A 15,000-nucleotide genomic window follows, 5' to 3' on the forward strand; every position below is an offset into this window, starting at 1 on the left:
CATGCGTTTTTTTACACTGTCAGAGGTAAGAATTTGACTGTGTACTATTGAAGAGAAAAGTGGAACAAAAGATGAATGACTGACTACGTGAGGGACTTACCAGCTCGCTTGATCCGTCCTCCAGAGTGAGACTCCACGAAAAGGCCTCTGAAACGCGCCTTGGTGCGGAAATTCACCACCAGACGACCCTGATCGTTGATTCTCATGCTCGTCGGGTACAGGGCACCTGTGCACACACACACACACACACACACACACACACACACACACACACACAGGATTACTTACTATACTTGTGAGGACGTCAACATTTTAGGACGGCGATTTTATGAATGCCATTTTTTTGCCATTTTTGTCACCTTAAGCTGAAAAATTGTACAAGCTCTATTTGTCGGTGCACAACATCAGCACAAAACTTAAGTCTAATCAATTCTAATTCTAACCCCTAAACCTATAATCTCTAAATGTCTAATCTTAACACTATAAACCCAATCTGAATCTTTTTGTTAAACCATAAAACAACCACACACACACACACACACACACACACACACACACACACACACACACACACACACACACACACACACACACACACACACACACACACACACACACACACACACACACACACACACACAGCATATACTTTCAAATAAACTTTATGGGCCAATCTTTGTATTTTTTTCTCTATCACGTTGTCTTCTTTTCTGTATTTATTGAGAGCAGATTGTATGCCTTGCTGCCAATCAAGTCTCCGTCGGTCTCAAAGGATGTTTGTTGGCATAATTGTGTTTTTCTTCCTCATTGTCAACACAGCCTATACAAAAAAACACAGCCTATACAAAAAAATACATCCCCAAAACAATTTCATGAAGTGACAGTGATTGATTTCTGCAATCTTCCCCTTTCAGAATGTAAACATGCTCAGGGACGAAGGAGCGTTTGTTGTCACTCTTGTGATGCTTGTTCCGGGACAAATGACAATGGAGCCACGTTGTTGTTCTGCTCAGTGATGGATTATGTTGATGACAGAGACAATGCTGCCGCTCTGGGGACTTGTTTGAAAAGTTTTTAGGAACAAGGAAGCATGAGTCATCAATAATTATGTCCAGACATGGACGAGTGTGTCCGTGGCAAAGCCTTGGTCTTGTCCGTGACACATTTTTTTGATTTACACACCATTAAAATGTTCTTATTTTGATCATAAGACCCAATTACTGAATGTCAGTCTCCAGGTTTTCTTCAGTATGTGTTTTCTTCAATATGTATGAAACTTATCCAGTCCAACTAGTACTAGTGGTTCTTCTTGGATATGAACAGCTCTGGAAATAAATTAAGAGACCACTGCATATTATAATTTTCTCTTGGTTTACTATAGTGTTTATAGATAGAATAGAATTATGCCATCCATATGCTTGACATGGTAAATGTGTGTGACATTCTGCATGTTACCCTTAGGGTGCAACAGTCAACCAAACTAAGCAATTTAATCCATTATAGAAAATAATCGTTTTTTTCAACCTCACACCACTATTTTGATTATGTCGTGTAAGTACGTGACATTTTACGGTGGAGAAAATAATGCATAAAATAACTGAATTTGAGGTTAAATGCAGTGGTGTAAAGTAACTAAGTACATTTACTTTGAGTTACTGCAGCAGTGTTCATTTTGACAGCAAATTCTGATTTAGTCTTAGTCTTCTTTTTTTTACTTTTTTTTTTTACTTTTTTTATTGGAATTCTTAGTAAAATGATAACACAGCATTTAGTTTTAGTCCTATTTTTTTAGTCATCTGAAATTGTCTTCGTCTAGTCTTAGTCGACTAAATATCAAAATGTTTGTATTCTTAGTCTGTTAGTCTTAGTCTTAGTTAACTAACACTGTACTGCAGCACTTCCAACACTGGTTAAATGTCAACGCTAGGGGGGTGGCAATTGCCATCCCATGATGAAACCCCAAAACGACGCCCCCCCCCCCCCCCTGGTTGCAGCAGCTCTACTCACCCTGCAGCTCAGCCTGAGGGGGGCTCCCGATGCCGTCGGCCCACAGGATGGCCGTGTCGTAGACGAAGGTCAGCCTCAGCTCAGACTGCAGGTCGAAGTGCTGCCAGCCCCCCGTCCCCACGGGGCTGTGGAACACGTAGGACACGTGCAGGGGGACGCGCAGCGTCACGTAGGACTGCACCAGATTCAGCACCTACAGCCACCACATTCATTCAATACGTTAACAATTATAAAACAGGAAATGTCATATTATACCAGTTTTTGTGGCAAGCTAAAACCTTTGAAAAGTACTGTCACGACTCTTGCATCTTACTAAACAATACAAAAAAATAAAATATATATATATATATATATATATATATATGTATTAACCCATTGAGACCTGAAGCCGATTCTACATGTCTCCTAAATCTCAACAGTATTCTGAAAAACGTATGTTTCTATATCAGTGGTGTTCAATCCTTTTCATGTCAAGGACCCCCAAAATTATATGTTTTTGGCCGCGGACCCCCATCAAAATATTTTGTTCCAGGGACCCCCAGAAACAAAGATTTGAGTTAAAAATGTTTGCTTTAAAAATATATATTCAGAAGATTTGCACACATTTTCACGATTTTTCAAAAATAGCAGATCTACAAGCTCATAGCGCGGCACTCGGTGCCGCGCTATGAGCTTGTATATCTGCTATTTTTGAATAGCCCAAAGTGTAAAATAATGCTTTTTAGCTCAAATCTAAAAATGACACAGTTCCAGGTCTTAATGGGTTAAACTCGAGTTAAATTACGGTGCCTTCCACATCCAAAGCTCACTAATTGATGTATTCATGCACTCTTACAGGCACAAACAATCCAACTCTTCTAGTTGTAAACATAAACAAAAATAACTACTAGGCTTCTAATAAAAAGTGCTGTATTTAAATAACATATTCAACTCCTTTGAACACTTGTTTCAGAGACATTTCACATCGAATTTCAATCTTATTAATCTATTACATGCGAGGATACACGCACGCAGCACGCGCACGCACGCACGCCCGCCCGCCCGCCCGCCCGCCCGCACGCACGCACGCACGCACGCACGCACGCACGCACGCACGCACGCACGCACGCACGCACGCACGCACACACACACACACACACACACACGCTCTCATTACATTACAGTCATTTAGCAGACGCTTTTATCCAAAGCGACTTACAATAAGTGCATTCAACATAGGTCTTAAGTGCATTTCCTGCAAAAACAAGCAACCAAGAGTATACCTAGCGCCAAGGTAAAAGTGCAATATATCAGCTACCTACTTTCTTAAACAGATGAGACAAAATAGCAAAATCAAATGAGCAAGAGCTAAAACAAATAAGTGTATCGACTAAACAAGATCCAATAAAACAATACAACAATAAAACAAGCGTTCGTACAACTAGTTAACAACAAGTGGAACACACTGGTGACACACACTGGAGTGGAACACGTAGGACACGTACAGGGGTATGCGCAGCGTCACGTATGACCTGCACCAGCATGGGAGCACAGGTTAGAATGACTTTAGACTATGAGGACAATATCAGTCAACAGAACAATGAGTCTAACATGGTGAATAATAGGACCTTTCATACAGGAATTGCAGCTCAAAGCGCTTTACAGCAAGGATAAAACAACTTTTAAAACATGATTAAACAAAACCCACAAAAGTAACTGATTCAGACGCTGTATGCATAATGGCAAGGTGATTTTCTACATGTCAATGTAGTGTCCACTAGGTGGCTCTCCTCCCCCATATTCAAGAGTCAATCTTCAGCTGACTCCTTATAAGTGTGACTTTGGCCTCAAGCCCAGACACAGTTTGCCAAAAGCCACAGTTTGTCAAATAAAAAAGGATTAATTGTGTTATCTTAGTTGGACCTTTGGAGCGAAAAGCATCTTGGCATTTGCATAGTCAATTATCCAACCAAACACTGTGGGCAGGAGATTATCAGAGAGAAACGCTGCAGGCAATTTAGTGAGAGACAAATCATTTGTAAAAAAAGGATGAATGCTGACATTCTGTTCTTTACTGTCATTCACTGTCAATCAACCATTCATCGCTTTTAGAATTTATTCGCATCACCCGGCGAGGCCATTACTTTCAACATTTGTCTGTCGGATCAAGTTGAAAAGGCAGAAAGTAATGTGTCTAACACATGCACACGCACGCGCACACGCTAGAAAGCAGTGGTGGAAAAAGTACTCAAATCTTGTACTTAGGTAAAAGTATTGATACTGCAAGAAATGATCCGTTACAAGTAAAAGTCCCAGAATTCAAAATCTACTTGAGTAAAAGTACAAAAGTATTGGCATCAAAATGTACTTAAAGTACCAAAAGTAGAAAGTAGTCATTACACAGAATGTCCCATTTCAAGTTTTCAAAAGTAGAAGAGGTGAGGGAGGGACAGGCACAGAAATCTTTAGAAAATATGTATAATTCATTTCTTTATGCGTCTATTATATGATGCTGAACGTGTGCATTTCTGTGTGCTTTAAATGTTCTCTGTGTGTTCAGAGACAGTGAGATGTCTTAATGAGGTGAGAACCCTGTGGAATGAACGATGCTCTGCTGGAGTCAGCCTTAAGTAACCGTCAGAGAAATTACAATCATCTTTAATTTATACATTTTATTGTCTCTCCCTCTCCCTCTCTCTCTCTCTCTCTCTCTCTCTCTTGTGCGCTCTCACTCTGCACACACACACACACACACACACACACACACACACACACACACACACACACGCGCGCACGTCAAACGCACACCCACAAACACACTCAGCAGTCTAATGGGCAGGAGGAAGGAGGAGGAAGAGGAGGAGCACGCAGATCAAAGACAGGTGGAACAGAAAATAGCCTGAGGCCTGCTGCTCTGTGTCCTGATCCATGATAGGCTGCAGGCAGGCTGGACCACACCACACCACACCACACAAACAACAACAACAACAACAACAACTGATCCATGATAACCACACAGACCGGACCACAGAACACCACACAAACAACAACAACAACAAAAATAACCATGACAACAGCAGCAGCAGATCTTTGAAAGTTTCGGACAATTCTTGAAAGTACACGTGATTGAAACCAGGAAAAGACAACACTTACGTCATATCATCACGATACGATATCCCAAATGATTGTTTGTACTGGTCAGTTCCCAGTTCCAAAATAACTGCTCTTTAACACATCGGGTGCCGAACACGGTCTGAACCGTGTGTTTACATAGTGGCGCTTCGGTGCCGAACACGGTCTGAACCGTGAGTTTAGTCTTTTAGTTTTTTTCGTTTTTCTCCGCGCGGGCGGGGCTAGAGCAGCTCTGGGAGCACCCATTGTAATCCTGCGAAGGAAGTGCCAGATCGCTCACCGGAAACACATTTTTTTTCCCCATCCGCTTCCTGTCTATTTCCTACTTTGAAACGCCTATATCTCCGAATCTGTTTCCTGTGGGGAAAACCGGTCATGCGCGATGCGCGATCCCCCCCCCCGTTGTAACTCGCGAGGGGAATGTTATGGTTCCAGGCTGTAGCCAGTCTCATGGCACAACATGAATCGATGCTTTTTTTTGCGTGGATTTGCTTGTAACGCACGCGTAGCAAAGCGCAGTCAATGGGGAGAATGCTGACACCCACGGTAAGTTGTTATGAAAAAATGCTGGCACCCGATGTGTTAAAAACAAGCCCAAAAACCCGCAACTACCAGTATTTACAAGCAACCTTACCGAAAAACAAGCCCCTCGTCACTTACAATAAGTGGACATGGCAACACATAGTGTGAGGTGAGGTGATGTCAGCTAAATGGAGAGCTACAGCAACAGAGAGCTAAATGTTTCATGTGTATCAGCAGAGCACCGCTCATTCAGAGCACTGAATGTCTATGTCCATTCTAAGACTGTCAAACTTCAATTAATTAATAGCCCAGGCTTTCATATAAACCAGCATGAATATTACCTAACGTTTTTTTATTAGGCTGCTAGCGAATAAGATATCAATTACATATCACTCATTTGATTGAATGTGTAAGAGAGAGAGAAGCCTATCGTCTTTATATGAAGTTTTATCGGATAGGACATTATTGTATATCGTCTTTGTCGGGTGGAAACCTCATGTGTCCAAAACTGTTACTTTTCAAGATTCAAAGGGTAGGTACCCTCACAGGGTAGGTACCCTAACAAAAAACATGCGGTAATCCTGGTCTCTATACTGCCTCCCCCTGGTCAGCCGGGGCATCTGATGGAGGGGAAAGGAACTGGTTGGAATAACGTGTTCCTTCCACGCTCTACGTCCTACCGGGGAAACTCCCCCCCTGTCGGGTGATAAGAAGTAGGGATGTCCGATATTATCGGCCTCCCGATATTATCGGCCGATATTAGCATAAAAATTGATATCGGGAAAATATCGGTATCGTTTTTTGGAAAAAAAACATTTTTTTTTTTTTTTTTTTTTTGCTTTATAAATAAGTTACAGTAGTTCTTACTGTATATGGTGTGTGTGATATGAAATTTGAGCTTACCCTAATCACAATAATCCCCGCATATATCGGTATCGGTTGATATCGGTATCGGTAATTAAGAGTTGGACAATATCGGTATATCGGTTATCGGTAAAAAAGCCAATATCGGACAACCCTAATAAGAAGCGGCCTGCTCACTCCTCATGCATTGAAGCAAGCATGAGCTCAGTTCCGGGCTCTCCCCAGGCTGGCAGAGGGAGAGTAGCGCCCAGGATTACAAGCTTAGGCATTGGCACTGGGTGAAAAAAATGGGTTACAAAATTGTGGGATAAAAATGTGCTAAAAAAAAAGATTCAAATTCAAAAATATCAAAAGTAGCAGATCTACAAGCTCGAAACGCAGCACGAATCTGCTACTTTTGGGAGTTAAAAAAAACGCAAAAAGTTAGAATGTGGAGATATGAGGTTTCCGCCCCACAGCGACAATATTTGTATTCTATACAAGTAGTTATGTCTCTCACCCTCTTATGGACATTAATGCACAAAAGTAGATGATTCTGGAACGGTTTGAACTTTCAGTGAGAAGTCAAACGCTCCACAGAAGAGGATGTTGTGACCTCTAAAATGGATGTTCACATGAGGCGTAAGAGAGATAAACAGCAGTGGAGGAACCAGGGTGACGGACTGACAGGTGGCCAGATTACACAGTACGGTGTGCGTGTGTGTGTGTGTGTGTGTGTGTGTGTGTGTGTGTGTGTGTGTGTGTGTGTGTGTGTGTGTGTGTGTGTGTGTGTGTGTGTGTGTATATGTGTTATGTTGACAAGCTGGAAAGATGCCCATGAGAAAGCACGGAATGAGACTGTCTGTCACTCACGCACACACACACACACACACACACACACACACACACACACACACACACACACACACACACACACACACACACACACACACACACACACACACACACACACACACACACACACACACACACACACACGCTCTGCTGCGGAAACAAATGCAGAGACAGGTGTACACACAAAGCTTGTATCTCAAATTATTATTATTTTTTAATCTTTGTTTATCCAGGGGAGGTTCACCGAGAAACTAAATTCTCTTTTTCAGGAACGCCCTGCTTCACACACACACACACACACACACACACATGGTTACTAGCTAAGCACTGCTATCAGGTTAGCCACCTAGGCAGCTGGCCAAACTCTTGATTCGAGTAGTATTTGAAGCTCGGTGCGGTGCGGGATGCGTGGGATTTTTATTAATAATGAAACTACTATAAAACAACAGTAACAACACACTCTACCAGCCTCCAGTGGTGGGAAATAGCAGATCTACAAGCTAACAATGCATTGCGCTTGTAGATCTGCTATTTTCAAATGGCCAATATAGGGCTTAAGTGGTTACTGTATGTTTTGTAATAATAATCGAAATCTACAAAGTAACTAGTAACTAAAGCTTTCAAATAATTGTAGTGGAGTAAAAGTACAATATTTGCCTCTGAGATATAGTGGAGTAGAAGTAAAACACACCTGTCCGTCTGTGCCCACGGTGCCTCCGCAGTCAGTGAGCAGCTCAGACATGTCGTAGTAGCTGGTGAACTCCCACAGACAGGCCTCCAGGTTGAGGTTCTTGTAGAAGCGCAGGGTGCTGTTCCCGCGCAGCGCGGCGCTGTGCTGGTAGGCCACGGCGTCCCCGCCCATGCCCGTGCCGTCGTCGGCGCCGCGCTGCGTGGCCTCCGTGATGAAGCCGTGGCCCGTGGTCACCTCGCCGTGGTCCAGCAGGTTGGAGCAGCGGTGGTTGCCCACCCGCGTGCCGTCCGGGCTCAGCGTCAGGTCAAAGTTCATGAGCGGCCGCGTGGAGATGACCGGAAGCATGCCTATGTACAGTATATGAGATGGACGGAGAGCGAGGAGAGAGAGAGAGAGAGAACGGAGGGAGGGAGGGAGGGAGGGAGAGAACGGAGGGAGGAAAGGTGGGAGGGAGGGTGGGTGAGATACATACATTGTTTGTGTCAGTTTGTCTGTGAAACTTATAATACATCATTGATTTTAATTTTTTTACATTTTTGGACATGTCCAAGAATGAAGGACTTCCACACACTGCCGCAATTGTCAAGTTTTCCCAGAGTTTGAGCCATTAAAACCGGGAACGCATCTTTGTAACCACTTTAACCATTATTATATACATTGACCATTCAAAAATAGCAGATATACAAGCTATTTGAATATACATATTTTTTAAAGCGAACATTTGTAATTCAAATCTTTGCTTCTGGGGGTCCCTGGAACAAAACATTTTGAGATGGGAGTTCGGGACCAAATACTGGCTCCTCACTGGCAGGTGAGTCAGTAGGATACAACAGCAGTGACAACACAGAAATGTGTGTGGGGAGGACTTAACTGGCATAACGACTAAATTGGGGAGAAAAAAGGGGTAAAAAAGAATTGCCTACTCTAATAAAAAAAGAAAAAAAAAGAAAGAAAGGACCAGGGTGGGGGGCAGCCTTGATCCTTAAAGGGAGTTTGTTCCACAACGTCAGTGCCAACACAGCAAAGGTAGGGTCCCCATGTTGTGGGAACGAGCAGTCCCCACAACATGATTTACGATTCTGTGCCTATCGGTACATAACTCGGGCGGCGCTGAGTAGGCTCAAGCGAACGTCGCAACGTTCAGCACGGCCACTCGCTCGCTTTAGCTCGCTCAGTGATGCTTCACGTGGCTCCAGTTCGCTTGAGACTGCACGCCTCTGTCATGGTCCGAAAAACTTAACTTTATATAAGTCTTCTCCGTCGGTAGCTCAGTATGTCTGATAAATCACGGGTAGGTCAGTATGTCACCTACTTCGCCCATACAACTGATAAAACGTGATAATGTCCCATTCAATGCATTGATTCAGGTGCCTGAAAAGGTTGAGAACCACTGTGCTAGACCATGGAGTCTTCATGTACAACTGATCTGCAGTGACCTGGTGCTGGGAGATTGATCTAAAAGTTCCACAATAGAAGAGTGGAGCGGTGGAGAGGGAGACAGCGAGAGAGAGAAAAGAGTGTGAGAGAGGGGTGTTTAGTGGTGGGGGGGTTGGAGGTAGGGGGAGGAGGGATGGTGGCTGGACGGGCAGAGAGAGAGAAACTGATTAAAAACCACAGGGGCAATTTTAAGTAACCAGAGAACGCTGGAGGTTTCTGTCGCCGTTCGATACCGTGCTTGATGGCAACGATTCCATACTCTGGCCGTCATTCTCTCCCCCCCTCCCCTCGTCCCCCCCTCCCCGAGGATGTTAGATCCTGCCCAACGTCACGTTACTTTCCCCAGATGATTAACTTAATGTGCAACATTGTTTTGTCACTCAACAGTAAACAAACTAACATACAGTACGTATGGTATCTGCACATTTCTAAAGTGTCAATTTAAGGACTTTTAAGACCTTTTTTAATACCTCTAAAATGATAAGAATTAACTAATAATAAGACCATTACCACGTCAAAGGTAACCAACAAACTGTACTATGAAAAAATGGTCAAACATTGGCCAAATTGTCAAACATTACCTACGAAATAGACAAACATTTTGAAAATAGCCGCTCTATAGGCTCACAACGCCTCGCACATGTGAGTGAGCTTGTAGATCGGCTATTTTCACAATACCGAGTCAAACGTAATGTAATGCCTCAACTCTTACAATTCCAGCTTGTCCAGGTGGGGAGTCCCCAGTTCAAATATGATTATTTTGGGGGGTGATGTTCTGAAAACTTTGGGAACCCTAGTCTTACAGGGGGGTGTATGGTACTCACCGTCCATATGAGGCATGGTGACAGTGAGCTTAATGAGGTTGGGGTGTTTGGGGTCGTCCGCTCCGGTGTAGCGCAGCTTGGCGGAGAAGGGCTCGGCCCCCACGGTCCCCATCTTCCGAGGCTGACACATACCTGCATCATCACACAGACACAGAGAGTCAAGAGCTGAAGTACAGCGGACTAGAGATCGATAACTGAGGAAATAGATCTGCCTAAACAGAAACTAAAGGTAGAGAAAATAAGTTACAGGAGGATGCCCTTTTTGACATCATCTTTCCTCTCTCCAGAAACTAAAGGTATTAGTAGTTTAGAAGAGGACTTAGATTATTATTTTGGTTAGGGGATAAGTTAACATACTCATTTATTTTCTATTTGTTGCTGTTGTTTAACCCATTAAGACCTGAGGCGATTCTTAAAAATGTTTTCTAAATCCGTTTGAAAAAAAAATCTAAAAATATTTTTTTCACGATTTTTCATAAATAGCAGATCTACAAGCTCATAGCGCGGCACTCGAGCTTGTATATCTGCTATTTTTGAATAGCCAAAGAAATCTAAAGTGACACAGATGCGTTCCAGGTCTTAATGGTTTAAAATACTGTGTATATTTGTATTATTGATCTTGTTTTGTTTGTTGTTGCATTGCCTGTTGGTAATCGGCTGTTAAATTGTTTATCTGCTTTTCAAACTTAAATATTCTTTCTTTCTTTTGCCCCTACCCAGCTCTTGCCACGATGCCATCGTAAATAAGAATTTAAGAAATAAGAAACTTTTTTCTTAATTTCTTGTCTGTTTCAATAAATGAAAAAAATAACAGATTACAAGCTTAATTAGTAATTACGGCAGTGAATATTGATTGAAAAACAGTTTTAATGTTTTTATTGTACAATTCTACGGTCTATGATTAGGCCTGCATCCATAACAATGTAAACACTAGACGCCTGATTAAGACGTCGTACGCGGTGTATTGTCTTATGCTGTGTTTACATCTGTATGTGTCTTAACCCATTAAGACCTGGAACTGTGTCATTTTTAGATTTGAGCTAAAAAGCATTATTTTACACTTTAGGCTATTCAAAAATAGCAGATCTACAAGCTCATAGCGCGGCACCGAGTGCCGCGCTATGAGCTTGTATATCTGCTATTTTTGAAATATCATAAAATGTGTGCAAATCTTTGAACATAATATATTTTTAAAGCGAACATTTTTAACTCAAATCTTTGCTACTGGGGGGTCCCTGGAACAAAATATTTTAATGGGGGTCCGCGGCCAAATACATATAATCTTGGGGGTCCTTGACATGAAAAAGATTGAGCACCACTGATATAGAAACATGCGTTTTTCAGAATACTGTTGAGATTTAGGAGACATGTAGAATCGGCTTCAGGTCTCAATGGGTTAATTGTTGATTTTTGTGTGTCTCGACAATCTCGACAGCATTGCAAATGAGGGCAAACCTCGATGCTCTTTTCGAGAATAAATAAAGGTTTCAATCAATCAATCAATCAAACAAAACAAACACAGCATAGCGTGTCTGTCTGTCTTGTAGAGAAATAACACAGCGTAGCATTGCGCTTAATTGAACAATCAGATTGGAGAATTCAACGAAGCTGCGTGAAAATAATTACGCTACAAGCTGGGGCTTAAATGGTAAATAACCGTGAGGTTCAATATTTATAGAACCCACAGACAGACATAATTTTTTTTTTTACTTTCGCTTTCAAAACATTTAAAAAATATCTATAATTATATAAATGTCACAAAATAATTCTTGATTAATTGACAAACTAGTGAAACCCACTAAAAGTGTGTGTGTGTGTGTGTGTGTGTGTGTGTGTGTGTGTGTGTGTGTGTGTGTGTGTGTGTGTGTGTGTGTGTGTGTGTGTGTGTGTGTGTGTGTGTGTGTGTGTGTGCGCGCGCGCGCGCGTGTGCGCGCGCGCGTGTGTGTGTGTGTGTGTGTGTGTGTGTGTGTGTGTGTGTGTGTGTGTGTTTGTGTGCGTGCGTGTGCACGTGCGCACGTGCCAGCCAGCCAGCCAGCCAGCCAGCCAGCCAGCCAGCCCATACAGTATTTAATAATGAGAAATTCAGTATTTGACAGGCAGCCAATGAAGAGAGGCGGCCAGTATCATAATGGAACAAAGAAAAATGTGTATTGATTTTTTTTAGAGAGGGCTGCAATCCTCTCATCCTGCTTTTTATCAATGAGGAGCCAATACAATGTGTTTCACATCACAAAGTACCCTGGCATTGTGCTTCATTGTCCACAAAGCTTGAATGGGACCTGTGGTGGTCTGCAGTGGTGGAAAGTAACTAAGTACAGTACATGTACTCAAGCACTGAAGTACAAATCTGAGGAATTGTTAGTCTACTGGAGTATTTCCAATTTTCAGTACTTTTACTTCTACTCCACTACATCTCACATATTGTACTTTTACCACTACAATTTTATGAAAATTTTAGTTGCTAGTTATTTTGTAGATTTGGAATATTATTACAAAACACACTAACCCACTTCAGCCCTCTATATTTTTCGGCCATTTGAAAACAGCAGATCTACAAGCTCACATCGCGACACATTGTGAGCTTGTAGATCTGCTATTTTCAAAAATATTTTTTCATCCATCTTGAACTTGTGAAATGAGACATTCTGCACAATGACTACTTCTACTTTTGGTACTTTACTTTGGTACTTTTACTCAAGTACATTTTGAATTCCGGAGTTTTACTTGTAAAACAGAGTATTTCTACAATACAGTATTGATACTTTTATTAAGTTAAAGAATGTTAGTACTTTTACCACCACTGTCTGACCTCATATAGAACACTGAGACACACAACAAAAGAATGTACTTTCTAATAGAAATTGATATCTTTTGTTGTCCACAATAAAAATGCTCCGAATGTCTGACTGTGCTTTTATTGAGTGTGTTTTTCCCCCCCTGCAATGCTACTGAGGCACAGAGAGAAGAAAAGAAAAATGTAACAATAGCCAGTAAAGAGCTAGAGATTGTATTGAGTGTGATCAGAGACAGTACTATAACCCAATAAAACCTATATATATATATATATATATATATATATATATATATATATATTAGGGCTGGGACTTGATTAAAAAAATTAATCTAATTAATTAGAGGCTTGTAATTAATTAATCGAAATAAATCGCATTTTAATCGCATATCAATATTTGACCTGAGAAGCATTTTGGTAAACGAATGAATCAATGAGTGAATACATAAGTTTAAGCAACAAAATATAGCAGTTTTTTTTATCAAGGTGGTACTAAACAGACCAACAGATCAGTGCAAGTTTTACCATAAAGTGCAGCAATTTTAGGAATATGTTCAGAGATTCAGGTCCACGCTTCCGTCAGAGTTTTTTAAATCTAAATTTCCCATCCACTGGGCCAAGCAAAGCAGTCTGATCGACTTCTTCTCCCATTGCGTGCACTGGGGTTTGTTGTCTGTTGGTTGGTGCACTGGTACGCCTGAAACTCGTCCAGTGAGAAGGTGCAAAACTAAGCGCGATTAAAATGCGATACATTTTTTTTATCGCGTTAATTTTCTGTAATTAATTAATCGAAATTAATCAGTTAAAGTCCCCAGCCCCGAAGGGCAGCGGGTGCACAGCAAAGTCTACAAAGATTATTTTCAAGTCAGCAGCACTCACGTAAATGTCCTTCAGGTATAAATATTTTAATTGGCATGGGATGCAGACAATCACCGTATACCGTACACGTACGCGCTTCAGCACAAAGAGCTCTTCATGCATTTAATGCAAATACTTATAACGCTGAAGGCGGCTTTGTGTTGAAAAGTGCACGTTGATTGTTCAGTTTAAATCAAAGCACCTGAAGAACATTATCTTTGTGAGTAGCTGGCAGTTCCCACTGATATGTGTAATAGAGTATGTATACAGCACGGACCTTTGTGATGTTGTGATGAAATGCTTTGTATTAATAGTGCTGTAAACAGATTTCCCCATGGTGATAAAAAAAGTATCTATCTATTTATTAACCAGGGGCTTGACGGCAATAGCTGGTCCTTTGCAGTTGTTGCTAAGCAACTGTATTCACACTATTTCAAACCCACGTTTGAAGTGCTGCTCTTATTGTGAGCGTTCAAGAGCAACTTGAAGTTCTAGTGCCCTGCTCAGCGAGCAGTAAAACCCATGACTCAACACACTGAAGTATTAAAAATAGGATCACAACGGGGAATTTTACTTTGCATAGAAATGACAAATCTTTTGTTTGCCCCGTGTGTCCGTGTTTCAACGTGCAATACAGCTGTGATACATAGCTGTTATAGTGTTGCTTTCTGGCAAAAAAAAACCTTGTAACTCCATACTTCAACAATTGAAGTTTTTTCCTGAATTAATTAGCATCTGATGATTTATTTTAGTAGGAGATCTGCAAGCTGGTGTTTCGAGCATGTAGATCTGCTACTTTTGCTACTTTTGAATTTGAATCCTGAACAGTTTTTAAGAGGTTTCCACCCTACAGAGACAATATATTTTTCAGTATACACACAGAAAAATAATGGTTCTTAAATGGTTCTTTAAAAGGCTATATGGTTCCACAAAGAACCATCAACTACTAAAGAACCATTTGATCTAGTGAATGGTTCCATCGTCTAGTTCTAGGTAACCGTTTTTTTGTCAAAGTTCTTTGAGGAACATTTGAACTCTTAAACCATGTCTTAATGGGCAGA

At 41.5% G+C, this 15,000-nt stretch overlaps 1 protein-coding gene across 1 annotated transcript in view; it reads right to left on the reverse strand.

Moving 5' to 3' along the window:
- Positions 1-15,000, reverse strand: part of LOC311057774 (FRAS1-related extracellular matrix protein 2-like) — a 191,407-nt gene that overhangs the window by 9,248 nt on the left and 167,159 nt on the right. Inside the window, exons 18-21 of the mRNA XM_084074856.1 lie at positions 10,291-10,422; positions 8,030-8,376; positions 2,008-2,200; positions 101-226 (exon numbers count right to left, since the gene is read on the reverse strand). Of these exons, the coding sequence (XP_083930982.1) occupies positions 101-226; positions 2,008-2,200; positions 8,030-8,376; positions 10,291-10,422 (798 nt within the window). The remainder of the gene's footprint in view (positions 1-100; positions 227-2,007; positions 2,201-8,029; positions 8,377-10,290; positions 10,423-15,000) is intronic.

Source organism: Gymnoscopelus microlampas (assembly GCF_963454915.1).
Source record: "Gymnoscopelus microlampas genome assembly, chromosome: 12".
NCBI lineage: Eukaryota > Metazoa > Chordata > Actinopteri > Myctophiformes > Myctophidae > Gymnoscopelus > Gymnoscopelus microlampas.